This window comes from Monodelphis domestica, chromosome 1 (assembly GCF_027887165.1).
Source record: "Monodelphis domestica isolate mMonDom1 chromosome 1, mMonDom1.pri, whole genome shotgun sequence".
NCBI classification, from domain to species: Eukaryota; Metazoa; Chordata; class Mammalia; order Didelphimorphia; family Didelphidae; genus Monodelphis; species Monodelphis domestica.
In genome coordinates this window covers 269,934,099-269,952,020 of record NC_077227.1, presented here as the reverse complement: position 1 = coordinate 269,952,020, position 17,922 = coordinate 269,934,099, and the positions used below count along the sequence as shown (strand labels likewise).

Below are 17,922 nucleotides of genomic sequence, written 5' to 3'. Positions count from 1 at the left end.
CTAGATCTATTGCAATTATTTCACTTTAACTTCCAATGCTTTAGATATCTTGATGTTAAACATAAGTGAATGCCTGATACTCCGAGTTTTCTCCGTGTGCTAACTATACGATATATTCTAAAGGTTTTTTTCAAGTAAAGTTATTTAATATGCATTCTTATTTGATGGAGATTTTCAGTTCTCAATAGATTCCTTCCCTTCTCAATACCATGTTATCCTTTTAAGAAAAAAGCCCATGGTAAGAGAAAAAAAAGATTTAAGGGATGTGGAGATGTCATTTCTTCATAGACATCTTTAAGATGTTGTCATCTTTGGACGAATGGAGGTTTTTTTTGGTTAGATTTTAGACAACCAAACCTGAAGGCTACACATTTTAAAACTAGCTACCTGCCCTCATTATTCTTTTCTCAGAACTCTCACTGATGTACTTTTTATAAGGCTTCTACTGTCTAGCTTTCAGGTGACGATGACATTTTTAAATTTTATTATTTTTTTTTCTAACTCAGTGGCCCATATTAAGAAGAATGTCCGAACTTCTCCAGGTATAGGTGTTTAGGGTCAGGAGAAGGGGGGGGGGGGAGGGACGGAAAGGAAGGAGGGGGTGATTGTGGGGGATAGAAATGGTGTCTCCTCCTCCTTCTGAATGCAAATAGCCAATGAGGTGGCTCGCCTGGGCCAGTCAGGCTGCTTGTGCCATATAGTATGCAGCAACCCGAGGAGTCACGTTGGGGGAAAGGCAGAAAGGAGCTATCCGTTTACACTACTTTGCTATAGCAGCTATCTTAATGGTGACTGCGTGGCCGGGGAGAAACCTGATCGGCTAGATCCTGCCGAAACCAGGAGGGAGGGAGTGGGCTTTCCGGAGAGGGGAAGGGGGGGAGGGGGGCGAAAGAAGAAGGAGAGGGGAAGAAAGAGAGGAGTGGGGGGGGGACGACAAAAAATGTCCTCTTCCTCCCCCACAGACCAGATCGCAAGTGCGGTGGAGATAAAACAAGAAAATGGGATGGAAGCCACCCCCGAAGGAAAGGAGGCGCCACCAGAAGTGGTGGGGGGACCCGTGGCAGCACTCAATCCTCCCCCTGCCGACCCTTTCCCCATGGAGCCCATGGGTTCCCCGACTGCTGCCAACGGAGAGGAGGGGGCGGCGGCGGCTGTAGCGGCAGCAGCTGCGGCGGCGGCGGCAGCGGCGGCAGCGGCTGTGGCCGCCGCGGGAGCTGCGGCGGACCAGGTACAACTCCACTCTGAACTTCTAGCCCGAAACCACCAAGCTGCCGCGGCCGCTGCTGCCGCCGCCGCCGCTGCCGCCGCCGCCGCTGCAGCCCAGACCCCGCTGGCCTTCTCCCCGGACCACGTCGCCTGCGTTTGCGAAGCATTACAGCAAGGGGGAAACTTGGATCGCCTGGCCCGGTTCCTGTGGTCCCTGCCCCAGAGCGACCTGCTACGTGGCAACGAGAGCCTCCTAAAAGCCCGAGCCCTGGTCGCCTTCCACCAGGGCATCTACCCAGAGCTCTACAGCATCCTCGAGAGCCACAGCTTCGAGTCGGCCAACCACCCACTTCTGCAGCAGCTCTGGTACAAGGCGCGCTACAGCGAAGCGGAGAGAGCGCGAGGCCGGCCCTTGGGAGCGGTGGACAAGTACAGGCTGAGAAGGAAATTCCCTCTGCCCCGGACCATCTGGGACGGCGAGGAGACGGTGTATTGTTTCAAGGAGAAGTCGCGCAACGCGCTCAAGGAGCTGTACAAGCAGAATCGTTACCCGTCCCCGGCAGAGAAGCGGCACCTGGCCAAGATCACCGGCCTCTCCCTCACTCAGGTCAGCAACTGGTTCAAGAACCGGAGGCAGCGCGACCGGAACCCCTCCGAGACCCAGTCCAAAAGGTGAGGAGTCAAACTTTCCTCCTCCTCCTCTTTCTCTCTCCTCCCTCTAGCTCGCCCTCCCCCACCCCCCAGCTTGCTTTTCCTCCAAGCGCTTGCAAATATGGCGCTTACCTTCCCCACTAGCCGTGTCCTGCTGCTGCTGCCCACCTCTCCCTTCCCTCCTCCCTACCTCACCCCCCTCCCCTTTCTCTTCCCGGACGCTGCTCTGGAGGACTAGGGAGTGGAGGTAAGTTTGGGGGAGGGGGGAAGAACGGACCTCATTACCCTCCCCCTCCTCCTGGAAGTTTCTTCTCGCCTGGGTATCAGTCCCCACCCCCCACCTTTGACCAGTCATTTCTGCCCACCACGGTCCCTCAGCCTTTTGAAGTTGCCCCTGTTCCCGGGTCTGGCAGGGCGAAGCGAAGGAGTTTGCTGGCAGGCATGAAAAGTGCTCAGCTTCTTCCTCCCTCCTGCACTGGGGCTCGCTGGCTTTGGGCTGATCCTCCCTCTGGTCAGACATAGGCGTGATGGACTGCTGCCGTACAAACATATGCCCACCGCACCCCACCCGTCCCTTTCAGCTCTGCTTTTTCCTGCTTTGGGGCACACACACCTGGGGTTCCGCAGTTCCTCAGCCTTGGGCTTGGGATGAGACTGTGGAGTAACTGGGATAGAGGGGCCTGTACTTTGGGTTTTGGGGGGGGGAGCAGAGGGGGACTGGGTGGGAGACTGGGGGTGGGGGGTGTTAAGACTAAGGTTTTATTTGACAGAGTTAATCATTCACTATGCCCGCTGTTCTTTTCAGCAGTAGCAGCAGCAGCAACGTGGGGGTATTGGTGCGGCTTGCGTCTACCGTGTTTTGAAACCTGATTCTGAACTCCTTCGGATCGGGTTTCATCGCAGTCCCGGGAAGCTGGGGATGGAAAAAACACACACACATACGCACACACACACTTTGTGCTCTCTAAACCCGGTTCGCTTCATGGCTAGGGGGCTTATGGCGGGCATTGGGGAAGGAAGTGGGTGCACCAGGATCTCTTGCCCGTTTGGAGCTTTTGTTTCTGGCAGTCTTAACTCTGTCAGAAAGGATCAGGTTTCCCAGAGCTTTTGTTTTGCGCCTGAATATACTTCCTGTGACTGAGTGTATCTAAGGGATGGTGCTTACCTGAGTATGTGTACTGTTCGTTCTGGCACAGGGAAAGATTGAAGGAGAAAGTGTCCCCAATCCACCCGGACCAGGATAAATGATCAAAATATACATAATATATTGATCATCGAAAGAATCAATAGCTAGGTTGAGCCGAAGCTAAAAGGGCCCTAAGGGAACTGGAGCCGGCCAGGTGGAGGTGACCACCCAGCGCACAAGGCACATTCCAGAGCCTGTTCGCCTCCTGCCCCTCCCCCTTTCCCCTCTTCCCTCCTTCCCTGGGCAAACCGGGCCTCCAGGCATTCCTCTCCCAGGGAGGGAGGGAGGGAGGGAGGAGGAGGAAAGGAGGAGGGCGGTGAGGCGGTTGTGCAGAGCCAGCCGAAGGCCCCTGAGCAGCCCAGAGAATCCAATACTGGAGTCTGACTGTAACCAAAACAAAACACGGCAAAAGAGAGAGAATGTGACAGGAAAAAAAGAAAAAAACTTGTAGATAAGAAAAAAATTAATTACTCCCCAATCAAAAAACTGAACTATTATTAGCCAGGGGTTAGGGATCCCTGCCCTAGTCGTCTAACAATGAGGAAATAAGCAGGGCCCCTGTGGGATAGAGAGTGTGGGGGGAGAGGGGTGTCCTGGCACACCCAATACAGGATCCTGCTTTTCCCCTCCCCCTCCTCGGCCCGAGCTAGTTTCACACCCTCCATCACCACACTCACACTCCAAGCCTTCTCTTTTCCTACCATCTGTGCTTTCTCCCTCACTGCCCCCTCAGGTTGCCCCTCTCCGGATCTGCCCCCGCCCCCACCCTCCCCCAATGAGTCACCCTCTCAGACAGCGACCGAGGCTCAATCTCAGCTCATAAATCAAAATGCTCACAGTTCTCCCAGCCCCACTGCCCAAAGCCAAAGTAATCCCCTCCTTCAGCAATAAAGTGAAACAGGCCCCGCCAGGCACATTTCATCCCTGGGCCAAAGAGGCGGAGAACATCCCACCTTCTTCAGCTCTCCTACCAGCTCTCTCTCCCATTCATATCTGAGGCCAAGTAGGGAAATGCCACCGAGGTCCCTTAGGGTCCTTCTAGACATGCTAGATGAAGAAAAGGGTGTTCTGAGGAAGAGATGGAATTTGCAAAGACTGAAAAGAAGCCTGAGGATACATGGCCCTGGAAACCACAGTGAAGGAGGCCATTTTCACCTGGCAAATTTCTCTTTTTGGAAGTTCTAAGAAGTGACTTGCCAGATAGTTGTTCTTGGGATGAAGCAGCCCTCCGACAAACCCAGCTTCTTTAGAATTAAGATTAGGGTGATTTGGGTCCATAAAATCTGGAGATGGGGAGGGTCAGTTGATATAAACATTTACATAAAGTAATTAAAGTTATCACTTTCCATTATCTGACCAGTTCTCTAATAGGTTTAAAAACAAAAACAAACACTTCGAAGTGCTATTTTTTTTTTCTCCAGGGCAACTGGAAATCCATATCCTTGTCCTTTGAGCCCTACATTTTTAAAAAATAGTTCTAATTAAATTTTTTAAAAGAGTTCCTAATATCCAACCTCTAGAGGAAAGTCTATTTTTTAAAGTGCAAATAGTGACTTTTTGCTGGTAAGAGTCAGAATTGTAATGGTAGAAGAAAATATACTTTCCACTAGATTTATGACCAGGGGCCTTTCTTTATCTTCTCTCTTTGGGTCTCAATTTCCACCTTTGTATGATTTGAACTATATGATTTCTAAGGTCCTTCCAGCTTTAACTTCCTATGATTCCTTGGTTCTACCCAATATTCTTTCTACTCATTGGCTGAGGTGGTTTTTCCCAGACCATTTTTCTGAGTCTATCCAAAAAAAACCAAAACCCTTAGGATCTGAGTTTTTCCCTCTCCTTGACTCATACTTAAGATTTCTTCACAGAGACTTTCCAATCTAAATCAGGCCAGCAGACACCATTATTTCTTCCTGTCCTCTAATTTAAGACCTGATTTTCCAAAACAAAGTGCAAATACTTAAAATGTCATCTGCTTGACTCCAATATGTCTTGATTTTTTTCTCCCTTATATCTTGACTTTTTTTCCCCCCTTACTAGTGAGTCAGATGGTAATCCCAGCACTGAAGATGAGTCCAGCAAGGGACATGAGGATTTATCTCCTCATTCACTCTCCAGTTCATCCGATGGAGTTACCAACTTGAGCCTTTCCAGTCACCTGGAACCTGTATATATGCAACAAATTGGAAACACTAAAATATCATTAAGTTCCCCTGGTGTTTTACTGAATGGAGGCTTAGTACCTGCAAGTACTTCACCTGTCTTCCTTAATGGCAATTCCTTTATTCAGGGACCTAACAGTGTAATCCTTAATGGACTAAATGTAGGAAATACACAAACTGTGACTTTAAACCCATCAAAAACTTCATCAAGCATTGTCAACAATGGTGCATCTATGACAGACATCCTCGGATCTCCTTCAGAGGATGTAAAAGACTTCAAAGTCCTCCAGAGTTCCACAACAAATTCTGCAGCAACAACATCCTACAACCCCAGTGTCCCTGCTTCATTTCCTGGTTTGATACCTAGCACTGAAGTTAAAAGGGAAGGTATACAAACAGTGGCTTCTCAAGATGGAGGTTCTGTGGTGACTTTTACAACACCCGTACAAATAAACCAGTATGGTATCGTACAGATCCCCAATTCAGGAACAAATGGCCAGTTGCTTAATGGAAGCATTGGATTCTCTCCTCTGCAGCTGCCTCCTGTCTCAGTGGCAGCTTCTCAAGGTAAAAGTTTCATTTGCTACAGTAATGCCTTAGGCAGAAATGAGTTTGTGTGTCAGCTGCTGTCTTTTGTGAAACCTATGTAGGAGGGTTGTAGTGCCTTGGTGTCTGCTACAGCTGCAGAATATCCTTGTTCTTTCTGCTCACCCTCATTACAACACCTGTTAGCAACACTCAACATGCTTAACTCCCTAGGATCATGAGGATGAGCTGTATTTTTTTTTAGGAGCTGAATGGAAAATACAGTTCACACAAAGCCTTGCCAGCTCTGCAATTATAGAAATATAAAGGATTGGTGCTTACAAAATAACTTATTGGCTTTAAGGTTTAACAAATTAATATTAGAACGTGGAACAAAAAATAAGCCTAGGAGCTAGTGTGAATATGCATTTTACCTAATCATCAAATGTTTGATAAAAATATTTTATAAAATCAAGCTAAAAATCAGGCAGATTGAGCCTCAATTGATTGTGTTGAACCAAGTTCTTCCTGTAATTAAAGGTAACAAAATGAAAGGAAAACCAAAGAAATGTGTGATTGAATTTCTGTTTTTATCCCCTTACATTTATCAGATAATGGGGATGTCTCTCAGAAGACTGATGTTTTTATTATTTCTATGGATAGAAGAGACTATACCAAAAGCAGGACAGTCTAGTATAGCAAAAAGAAACCTAAACTGGTCTTCATGAGAGTTGAGCTCCATATGTTAGCTTTTTCATTGACTTTGAACAAGTTTCTCAGTTCTGCTTGAATGTATACATCTACATGATGGAGATAATAAAAATTTTAGTTAGCAGAGCAGGATTCTTAGTCTTAATGTGGAAGATTTATATCATTTTAAGCAAGCCCAGTGTATGAAAATAGACTCAAGTAAAGTGACTTGCACAAGATCACACAGATAACAAATGCTAAAATACAAACTGGATCCAAACTCTTCCGACTCCTGGATAATTGCATTACTCTCTGTGCAATAGCACAAAAAAGGATCAATTAGGTGGTAGTTCTTCGTTCCACAATATTTACAATATATTTCATTGGAAATCTAGTTTCCCTCGGGGCATTTCAGTAGTGTGTTGAAGTAGAATGCTAGATTTGGATCTTTGCAAAGGATTTGGGTTTGATTACTGGTTTTGTCTTAAACTACATACATGTCCTTGGACAAGCCACTTTTCTTCTCTGGGACTCAGTTTCCTCATATAAAAAATGAAGGGGTTGGATTAAATGACTTCTAAGAACCCTTCCAGCTCTAAATTTATGACTCTGTGACTTGATATAGAAAACTGGAATTTACACATAGCTTTTTAGGAAAATATAAAATAAAGTGCTATTATATAGCATTAACTTTCCTAGCTGATGATAGAGAAGTAATTCAGAAATAAATGTTATTTTTGCATATATGTTCCCATTTTAGTACATGATGCGGAAATACAGAAATCTCACATCATTTTTTTTTATTCCAGGTTATTGAAAGAGCTAAAATAAGTAGAAAAACCTCACATAAAACTGAAAAATGAAGTGAAAATCAGAGTTGATTTTTATATGAATTATATATATATATTTTTTTTTTCTTCTTGATACCACCCCCACCTTCTGCAAGCTAGTTTTCTCTCTTGAGGAAATATCAGTAGGTAAATTCTCAAGACAATATATTTAAAGCAAAGAGTGAGTAGGTATTTGAAAGGAAAAGTTAGGAAGGAGGTCTGAAATGAAGAAACTTTTGATGTGTATCCTGGGAAACTTGATGCCACAGAAGATTATTAGAGGCTAATAGCTTAATTTTTTAAAATGAGACATTTAATGGGAATAAGAAAAGCATTTTCAGTTATAATAGCTAAGATCAAATGACAGGGCTGTCAGTTTTGGGACTATTTGGGTAAGTTGAAGGCATAAGTTTAACCAGATGGGTTTAGGAAGAAGTGCTCCTATTGGTATAGTATAGCAATTCACAATTATGCATATTTTTAGTGCTTAACCTCTACCTAAGATAAATAGTATTATCCTACTTCAAAAGTTACTGACTAGGTAAATCATCGTTGTGTACCCAGGCTTTCTTTTTGTGAAAAAAAAAAATTCATACAACTTCTTATATGTTTTCTTATTTTCTTATATGTAAGGAAAAGATGTTATTAGCCAGATAATTTCTTATCATTATTAAGTTGTTTCTACCTATGTAGTCTTTTATTTGCTATATTATAAAGTATTTATTTACTTCTTACCAAAAAAACCTCGAAATGGAATATTTATAAAGTTTTATTTATCCATTTAGTTGTGCCAACAATTTTCTTTAGATTTATAATTTCTTTATTTCAGTAGTCTTTAGAACTGAAAGATTGATTGTGTTGGCATTTCTAGAGCACACCCAGGAACTTGGTTTTTTACTCTTAAATAGCTATTGAAAAAGGAAAGTGTACATTATCTTATTTATAACACTATCTTTAAACAGCTAAGAATTTTGATAAATAAATCACTAATTAACTGTGCTAAGTTAAGAGTGCTAGGCACTCTTCTAAACTCTGAGGCTACAAATAAAAGCAAATATACTAGTCCTTGCCCTTTAAGAGCTTACAGTCTAATGAGGGCAGGGAGGTGGATAGAGACAGCAAATAAAAAGAATATTGAAAAAGGGTAGGAGGCCATATATATTGGCATGTCATTTCCAGATAAAACATATGCTTCAGCAAACACACATATATGTATATGTGTTTTTTTTGATTGACCACATCCTAGAAGTTCAAGTTGGAAATGTTAAACTAAACTTAAGCTTCAGGCAAATCTTTTCAAATGGAAGCAATAGTTTCAGTTGTTTGACACAGGCATTTGGTAGAGAAATGAGAGCAGAGAGCAGAGGAGAAAATAAGAATAACTTTAGTATATCTTCATTTCAGAAATACAATATATTCACAACTTTATAGTTTAGAAATTATGAATGTTTTGTATTCAGATATGGTGAGAGAAAATATGCCTTTTATACATTTTAGTCAATAAAATAAAAATATGTCTTACTAATTATACATATTTCCCTTAAATTCTCACAACTATATGTCTAGGAAGCATTGAAATTACAATATACTGAATATAATTGGTGTAGACCAAGGGGTACTTAGCTCTTTTTATGTTATGGACCCCTTTGACAGTCTGGTGAAGCCTATGCATCCCTTTTCAGAATAATGTTTTTTTGATGCATAAAATATATGGCATTTTAAATGAAACTAATTATATTGAAATATAGTTTTCAAAATATATTTTAAAAGTTCATGAACCCCCAGGGTAGGAACCCCTGATTTAGACAGTCAACTTGGAACTTTTCAGAGAGAAATGGAAAGACATTTTGGCATAATGGAGAGACAATTTGGCATAACTAAACTTGGAATCTGAAAGACCTGGATTTGAATTCTGCCTCTGCCATTCACTAGCCATGTGAACCTGGACCTCAGTTTCCTGTAAAATGAGGGGGCTGGATTTGGTAACTTTGAAGCAGTCTTCTAGCTATAAATCTATGATTCAAATTACCAAATCTTTTTTTCCTCTCATTAGCAGTATATTTTGGTGTATATCTTCAGAAAGTAATCTGTGCTTCATTTTGCCTATATAGACACAATCTAAATAAAAAAACGAGTTTATATGGAACACATGAAGGGTTTGTACTGGCTGACTAGCTAAACTGTCTCAATTACCTAATAGAAACATCTAGTCAACTCTCTGTTTTCTTTAACTATGTAAACTAGGTCTTAAAATGTCAAGAGGAAGTCCTCCTGAAGTGAAATGGAATGTTATCTGTATATATTTGGGTAGGCATGAATTAATTGTATGATTTATTTAATTCTCTCTTTCTCTTTCTCCTATGGAACTGGTCTCTATAAACTGTTAATTAGAACTGTAAAAGGTCGGTTTTTAAAAATCAGCTCTGATATTTTCATACTGAAATGTGTTTGAAAAAGCATATTTCCATATTCCCATTAATCCTATCTATCACTAAATCAGACTTAGAAGCATGTTTTAAAGTTCAGTTCTGTCGGAACAAAAGAAAAGACCTTTTGAATGTCTAATTGCCTTGGCATTATTTATTTTATGGTTAGTTAGGTGAAAGTTTGAAACTTGTCTCCACAGGTTCATATGGTTAACTTGAAGCCCCAGGGCAAGTTACTTCATGCAGTGTTTTCTGCATATCCATTTATGCTTTTAGTCTGTTATTGGGTTGTCCCCAACAAAGGCATTTTGTATTTGTATTTTCTAGTTGTGGTTGGCACAACAGCTAGGATTTGCAGTGGACAGAGTGTTGGGCTTGGAGTAAGGAAGACATGAATTTGAATCCTCCCTTGGACACTCACTAGTTTTTAATCCCTTTCAGTGTCAGTTATCTCATTTGTAAAACAGGGATGAAAACAGCACCTTACCTCACAGGGTTTCTGTGTCAAATATGAAATAACATGTACAGCATTTGAAAATCTTAAAGCACTCTGCGTACAAATCCTTGCTATTATCAAGCTTGTTAACCAGAAAGACCTAAAATCAGAAATAAGTTGGGGGCGGGGGGGGGGGGGGCGGCGGCTAGGTGGTTCAGTGGATAGAAAACCAGGCCTGGAGTTGGGGGTGCCTGGGTTCAAATCTGATCTCAGATACTTCCTAACTATGTAATCCTGGGCAAGTCACTTATTCTCTTTTGCCTACCTCTACCGCTTTTCTTAGAACAGATGAGTTAGCATCAATTCTAAATGTATTTTATAAATTCTGAGATAGAAGGTAAGGATTTTAAAAAGAAAAGAAAAAGAAACTGAGGGAGTTCTTTTATTTCACCTTGGCCAAGTACACCTGAGAAAAATAATGTGTAAATAAATAATGAAGTAATTTTCATCATCCCATATTATTTCCAACCAACAGTAATCTCTACTTTATTCTTTCTAGGTAATATTTCAGTAAATTCAAGCACTTCTGATGGGGGGACATTTACCAGTGACTCTACCACAGTACAGCAAGGAAAGGTCTTCTTCAGCTCTCTTGCGCCTAGTGCACTAGTCTACACAGTTCCGAATTCAGGTCAAACAGCAGGATCTGTTAAACAAGAGGCCTTGGAAAGGAACCTTGTGTTTTCTCAATTAATGCCGGTCAATCAAAACACACAAGTCAATGTAAACATGTCTTCTGAAAATATCTCGAGCAGTGGCCTTCATCCTATGGCCTCATCATTAGTTAATGTAACTCCGACTCACAATTTTCCCCTCACTCCCCCTGCTCTACTAAATGCAACAGAGCTAAATGCTGATATTTCTGAGAGCCAGCCCTTGTCTACACCTGTAACGAGCACATCTACTGTGATATCTGTCAGCAACACTAACTATGCAACTCTTCAGAACTGTTCCCTTATTACTGGTCCAGACCTAATGTCGATTTCAATGACCCAGCCTGCCCTTGGGGAGATCGTTCCAGCAGCTGGAGACCGTGTGGATCACTCCTCCCCAGCAGTACATGAGGATTTTGTCAGAGAGCACCGGTTAGTTCTGCAATCCGTACCTAACATAAAGGAGGATTTCATACCAAGTTCTGAGGACAAATCAACAAGCAACTTATTGATGCTGGATTCCAAATCCAAATATGTCCTAGATGGCATGGTCGAAACAGTCTGTGAAGAACTGGAAACAGACAAAAAAGAGCTTGCCAAGCTCCAGACTGTCCAGTTGGATCAAGATATGCAAGATTTATAATTATTTTTCCCTTCGTTTTTGGCATCCATATTCAAATCTTGTCCAGAGGCCCTGAGGACTTTAAACATTTTCCCTACTTAAGGAAAATACTGCACAGTTTGGCAGAGAGATGTTTCAGAAACTTTGAATTAAATTTGCATGAAGACCACAATTAAATCCATGGAAGTGAAACTATATCCTTTTATGTTCACATGTTAAATGTTCTCTTTTAACCAAAGAAGAGAACATGAGGGAAATTATCAAGTGAAAGTGTGATAGTTTGGTTCACTTAATGCAACTCTAAAGGCTGAAATGGAACTTCCACATGGAAACTTATGTTTCAAGAGTTAAAATATATACACACACTTAACTTGTAGAAAATGAAATGTAGCTATAAAAGGATAGAAACAATGCAATTCTTTTTGTTTACTATTACTCCATGGGCATTGATACATTTTAAAAAGCTAGATGATACCTCCAAACTATTAAGATATTTTTGATGTTAAGAACTTGAATAAACTCAGAATACTTCTGTTTTTCAGCATTTTTCCCAGCTAGAAAGTATTGCATTGTCTTTGCCGACTGACAGATATGATAGCTGGTAGTTTAATGAAGCTCCAATAGTTTGACATGCTAACAAAAACAACTCTGAAATAGACTCCAATATGAATGTAAATATATCAGTTACTATTAGCAGGATATTTTGAATTAGTACAATGAATCTTATTTATGGGGTATGTGTTTCCCTTTAACTTCAGGCACAATGAAATGAAAACATGTTTTCTGGCTGTTTAACTTATTTTTTGTTGTTTGAACAGGAAGTAAACATAGTTGTTTCCAACAACTTTTTACTTTTTGTAAAATTTTACGAGAAATGATTTTTATCAGTAACCCAGGAAGGTCAATGTTAATAATACTGAAGCAAGAACACTCTCCTAATAATGAAACTTGGATACATTTGTTCATATCCCTGTGCTGTTCTTTATTTAGTATTTTTCCAATTCCTTAAAATACCTACATATTTTCTACAAAATTCCAGGTGCCTTTTTTACCTAGTGGCCTTTATTATTCTTACTAAGGTATAGACATGTCAGGAGATATACTGACTGTTCTTTGATGCTCTACCCAGGGTTTATTTTACTATAGAATTGGTTTAGTCTGAAAACATAAACTAAATTTTAATATTACTATTTCTATTAGTAAAGGTGATTAAAATAGATTAATTACTGTTAATGCTTTTCATTACAGTATAACAGCCCTATGAAGACTTCCATGTCATTTTGATCCACATACACTATTCATATCTGTTATCAAAGACTAATTGTAGAGAAAAATGGAACAAGTAAATCTGGTAGAATGAGACTTTTCCTTGTTGGAACCTCTAATCAGTTCTAAGTATTTTGGAAAATAATTTTTCTATGAGCTATCGAACATTATATCATGACTATTGTTTGCACTATCTCTTTGTTTCTTCTCTAGGAGTAATTTTTTTTTAGTTCAAGGAATCTGTGTAAATAATGCTGTGAGTTCTGGCTATAGTTGTTTATCAATGATTCTGAACACATGATAGTGTAATAAAGGTACACATATTTGATGAGCAATATTATTAATTCTTCTCTGGTTTCTAAAAATCAGATAAAATGAGAATACTTTACTGAAAATATATCAAATGTAAAGATAACTGCATTTGTTTGCAAGATCAAGTATAAGGTCCCTAATCCTTATACACAGATGCTGCTATCATCACTGATTCCCAGGTATACTAGGCAAGGTTTGTATAAGACCTACATTTTGTTGTTTGGCTAAATAAGAATGGCATATAAAGATCCAGAGCTGCACAAGGAATCCTTTGCTTTCATCACTTTGATCAAAATATCTGTCCTTTTTAAAATGAAAAATTACTGAATATTCCTAGATTGCTAAAAGGACAATGTTTCTGTTAAACTTTGGTGTTTAAAAAAAATATATGTATATATATTTTTTAACAAAGTCAGGTGTTTTAGAATTGTGTTCTCCTCTGCCACTACTTATAGTGTTTGTTTGTTTTTTTCCTTTGGGTGTGTGTTGATCATGTTACTGAGCTTGATTATATGATTCTGTAGTATAGTTTACAAGAAAATGGTACTTTCCATGTGATTGCTACAGATCTCAAGAGTTTGTTATGTATTTAAAAGGGCTACCCATCCTATAAAAAGAGATGAGAATGTGTTTAAAGCATCAACTGGAAAATACGTGGGTATGTGCATACATACACATATATGTGTCTTCCAAAAGTTCATCCTCCTTTCTCCCCTAAAAAAAAGATAGCACAAAAGTTAAATCTTATTTAGGAAACCCATTTATACTCCAAATATGATCTAACTATATAACCTTATGATTGCTCCAGGTATATACACACACTATACTAAGTAAATGTCATTGCACATTATAAAGAACATAGTGTTCTTTTCTAGTCTTTCAGTAAGATAAGGGTCAGTTTATGTGATGTAGTGCATATATATGTGAATGAAATAATACTAATCCCATGCACTCCTCACAAAATTATAAGTGGTATTATTTGCAATACTGAGATTCTGGCGCTTGGAGTTCATGTGGCAGAACTTCTCTCTCACAAAGTAGTGCTTGAAGATGCTGCAAATATCCCACTGATGATCCCTGAGGGGAATCAGAACAGGGATAAATAAATTCCTCTTCATAATTCCCCTGCTGGCTGTGGGATTTCTGGTATGAGCCTATCTATGCACTATGTCAGTCAAAAGTTGACATTCAATTCTTATTTCTTTATGATACAGGGCAGTCTGTTGTTTAAAGAGAAGATATGTTTCTTCCTCGTTCAAGCAAAGACGCCAATATTTTTTCTTTTCACTTCTCTTGTGCATTTATAGGGATGAAAAGACTCTGAAATTGCGCACGTGTCAGATCCTTTCCTTGAATTGTGAAAGGCAGGTAGTTGTTATAGCCATAGATAAAATCAGTAGTAAATTGCACACTGGCCTTAAATTTTCTTGTATATGCCCTTGTATCTTGCATGTTAATGGTTGGATTACTGGGCACAGGTTGCAACCTGCCCTGCTACATGCTAGACAAGTGTATATTAGTACAATAGCCATAAGTTCTTCATTCTTGAGAATGTTTTTTGACAAAGTTCATCTCATTAAAATATCACTAATTCAGGAAAATTGCAGGGAAAATACTACATTTTCCAATGAAGATATCCCAGAGTCTTCCTAAGACTATTAGATGATAGAACCTAAGAGTTGTTTTTGTCTAACTGGTACATTTCATATAATTTGATGTTACTACCATATGATTCTTAAATTCAAAATTGTATAGCATGTGGTTCTTTTTGGCTTTCAGGGTTCTGACTCAAAGGAAATGAATTCTTTTGTTGCATGTACTGTATGTTTAGAAGTAACCAGTTAGTTCTGTACTCATTATGATTTTATTGTGCCTTACAACAAAGAGCAAATTTATACAGAATGTATATTATGGTATGGGATAACAATAAGTCTTTACTGCACTGTTAGGTGATGGCACACAGAGCATGTCACAGAACATTTCTGTGCTTAATTACCCAACCAAAGAGATCTAACGTATGTATGTTGTACTGTAATAAGGGTTTATGCCTGGACAATTAAGTGTTTTATTTGTATTCTGAAATGATGTGAACTTATTTTTCTAAATACTATACTGAATAAACTTTATATTTATACATTTTGTGTTGAAAAAAGTTATTTGTGCTAGGTATATCCAAAATATGATATACATGGAATATTAGTTTACATTTATGATATAGATTAAAATAGATTAACTTTCAAAATATAGTTAACATTGCTGCAAAGTTCTTTATGTCAAGAAAAAATATAACTAAAAAATTCAATGTTATCTAAGAGATTCATATAGTCTCTTAACAAGACTAAGAGGGGCTATTAAAGGGGCTTGATGGTCATGAGAAGCAGTATTGCATTGTAAATGGGGAGCTGGTTTTGGAGTCAAGGTAACTTAGTTTCACATCCCACTTCTGACTTAAAATGACTACGAGACCTGGGATGTGATTTAATCTCTTGGTTGCCCAGGTAACTAAAATTAGACATTTCAGAGAAGTTACTGATCTGCACTAGGAGAGGAAGTTTTCTCCCTTGATAGTGCCCTCACTCCTTTGAAATCACAGGGATTTTAGATATGGCATCCAACTCTTTTTAATTATCTTTAAGAGCATTCACATGTATGGTATGAAATAATAATATGTCTTTATTGAACTGTTAGGCGATGGCACACAGAGCCTGTCACTTGGTGTATTTTAATTGGGAAAATTCAATTGTAGAAAGCAATTATGACTTCAGTACAGCTTTTAAGTGAATATGTATTTCATTGACAATAGTATCTATATACAATTGGGTAGCAACTCAGAGCTGATAGGGTGTTGGACTTTAGCCTGGAAGAAAATTGAATTCAAATCCTGATTCAAACACTAACTAGATGACTTTGGACAAGTCATTTAACATCATCCCCAGATTCATCAGTAAAATAGAGTTAAAAAACACAACCTCCCTTACAAATGAAATAATATATGTAAAGCACAATATACAATGCCTCATTAATCTCTCCATCCTGAAAGCTCAACATGGGACTTTATACACAGAAAGTATTCTCCATCTCTATAGCCTTTCCCATATTCAATCTTAGTATATATGTTTATATTGTAGTTATGAGTTGCAAGGGTTTGATTGACAGGAGCCTGTCAGTGTGTATACACACCAAAAAGAGAAAGAGATTGGATCTATGATTTTATCAGAAAAGGGAATCCCAGAAGAGGAATTTTTTCTACCAGCACAGATCCCTACCCTCTCTGCAACTTATGAACAGATTACCTGGAACATTGCAAGGTTAGACAATGTGTGTGTGTATATACACATATATGCATGTATATATATATATACATATATACACATACACGTATACATGCAACATTGAGAAGTTAAGCAATGAACATCATGCAGCCAATATACATCAAAGGCAATACTTGAGTTGAAGTCTTCCTGACCATGAAGCCATATCTGCTATGCCATGCTTCTAATAAGTATATTTTACCATGTAAATAAATGTAACTGGCCCCTTAGAATGAGCAACCATTTAGGTAGGAAAAGAAAAGAAAAGAAAAGGATTTAACTTCCTTCTCTACTCATGTAACTACAGAAAAAGTAGTTACAACAAGTTACAGGAGGAAGAGGGGAGTGACTATAAGTTGATATTGCTAATTTTGGTAAAATAATATCCATTTTTATAGAATTATGCTATTCAATTAATAGTTCTAATTTTATTGTTTATTATTTTATATAGTTTATTAACCTTATAGTTACATCTTAAAACAAATTTAGTCTTTTAAGTCTTTTAGTTTAAATTAGCAACATTAGTGAAAACATTTTGTTTACCAAATTTGCCTCATAGCTAAATTGATTAACAATTTAACTGTTCATAGATGATTAATATAGATTTGCATAGCCTGGGTTTAGCATCATAGATATAGAGCTAGAGCAGGTCTTACAGGTCATTGAATCCAACCCTCTCATTTTACAGATGAGAAAAAAGTCTAGGTATGATAGATTGGAGGCCTCTTCCCCCTCCCTCCAAGCCCCTTCCCCACATAGGTCAAGTTAGTTTTTTTCCCTAAAAGCAAGGAAACAATACTTGAGACTCATTAAACCAGGAGGCTATCTCAGGAAGCTACCTAGCCATTGATACAACTTCCTGGTGGTTTCCTTTTCACTTAAGAGCATAAAAAGAACATATGGAGTTGGGGGCCCTTCAGGTTTGGTGGATGTCCCAAGTCCTCAAGTCATTATAGTCTGCTCTGATGACTAGATTTCCATGTTGAGGTAAGGGAGACTAGGTGTACCCAAGATGAGTACTATATCCTTGTCCACCTTTCTTTCTATGCTGTGGCTAATTTTAAATCTCCCTTTGTTAACTGTTGAATGACCCATGGGTGTCTTATTTCATTCTAATTTTAGACCTAAACTACTAGGAGGCTGATATGAGTCAGACCAAACCTATCACTCCATCCTTGCACAACTAGCATCTGAAGTAGGATTCAAACCCAGGTTTTTTTGACTCCAAGTTTATTGAGCTTTTCACTACATCACTCATTGTGACCAACCCAAAATGTAGTGCCTTAGGGATCCTACTCTCAAATATAGGGCTGCAAGTTACTCAGTGGATTCATAGATACACAAAGTGATAGCTCATGAGTCCCCAGTTATTTGTTTACTTTTTTTCTCTAGTCATGCAGAGTATGCAATTAGTTCAAAGCAAAGGCATTTAATGAAATATTGTGGCAGGAAGATTGCAATAAAACATTCTCTCCCTATAAACCCAGGGGCATGCTCCCACAAATCTACAAATCATCAGAGGGGGGAGGAGGGAAGAAATATATGTAGAGAGGTGACTCATATCTCTGATGCTACAGGACCATAAT

General features: G+C 39.3%; 1 protein-coding gene across 2 annotated transcripts; it reads left to right on the top strand.

Annotated features, from left to right (window-relative positions):
- Window positions 1-700: 700 nt before the first annotated feature.
- On the top strand, window positions 701-15,159 carry LOC100027111 (homeobox protein SIX4). 2 transcript variants are annotated; one of them, XM_056810852.1, is made up of 4 exons: window positions 716-788; window positions 963-1,878; window positions 5,084-5,772; window positions 10,672-15,159. In XM_056810852.1, the coding sequence occupies exons 2-4, from the start codon at window positions 1,004-1,006 to the stop codon at window positions 11,466-11,468; spliced, it is 2,361 nt and encodes a 786-aa protein (XP_056666830.1). In that variant the 5' UTR covers window positions 716-788; window positions 963-1,003; the 3' UTR covers window positions 11,469-15,159. The 2 variants fall into 2 exon arrangements, with proteins under 2 accessions (XP_003339515.1, XP_056666830.1); XM_003339467.4 differs by having other exon boundaries at window positions 701-1,878.
- Window positions 15,160-17,922: the final 2,763 nt, after the last annotated feature.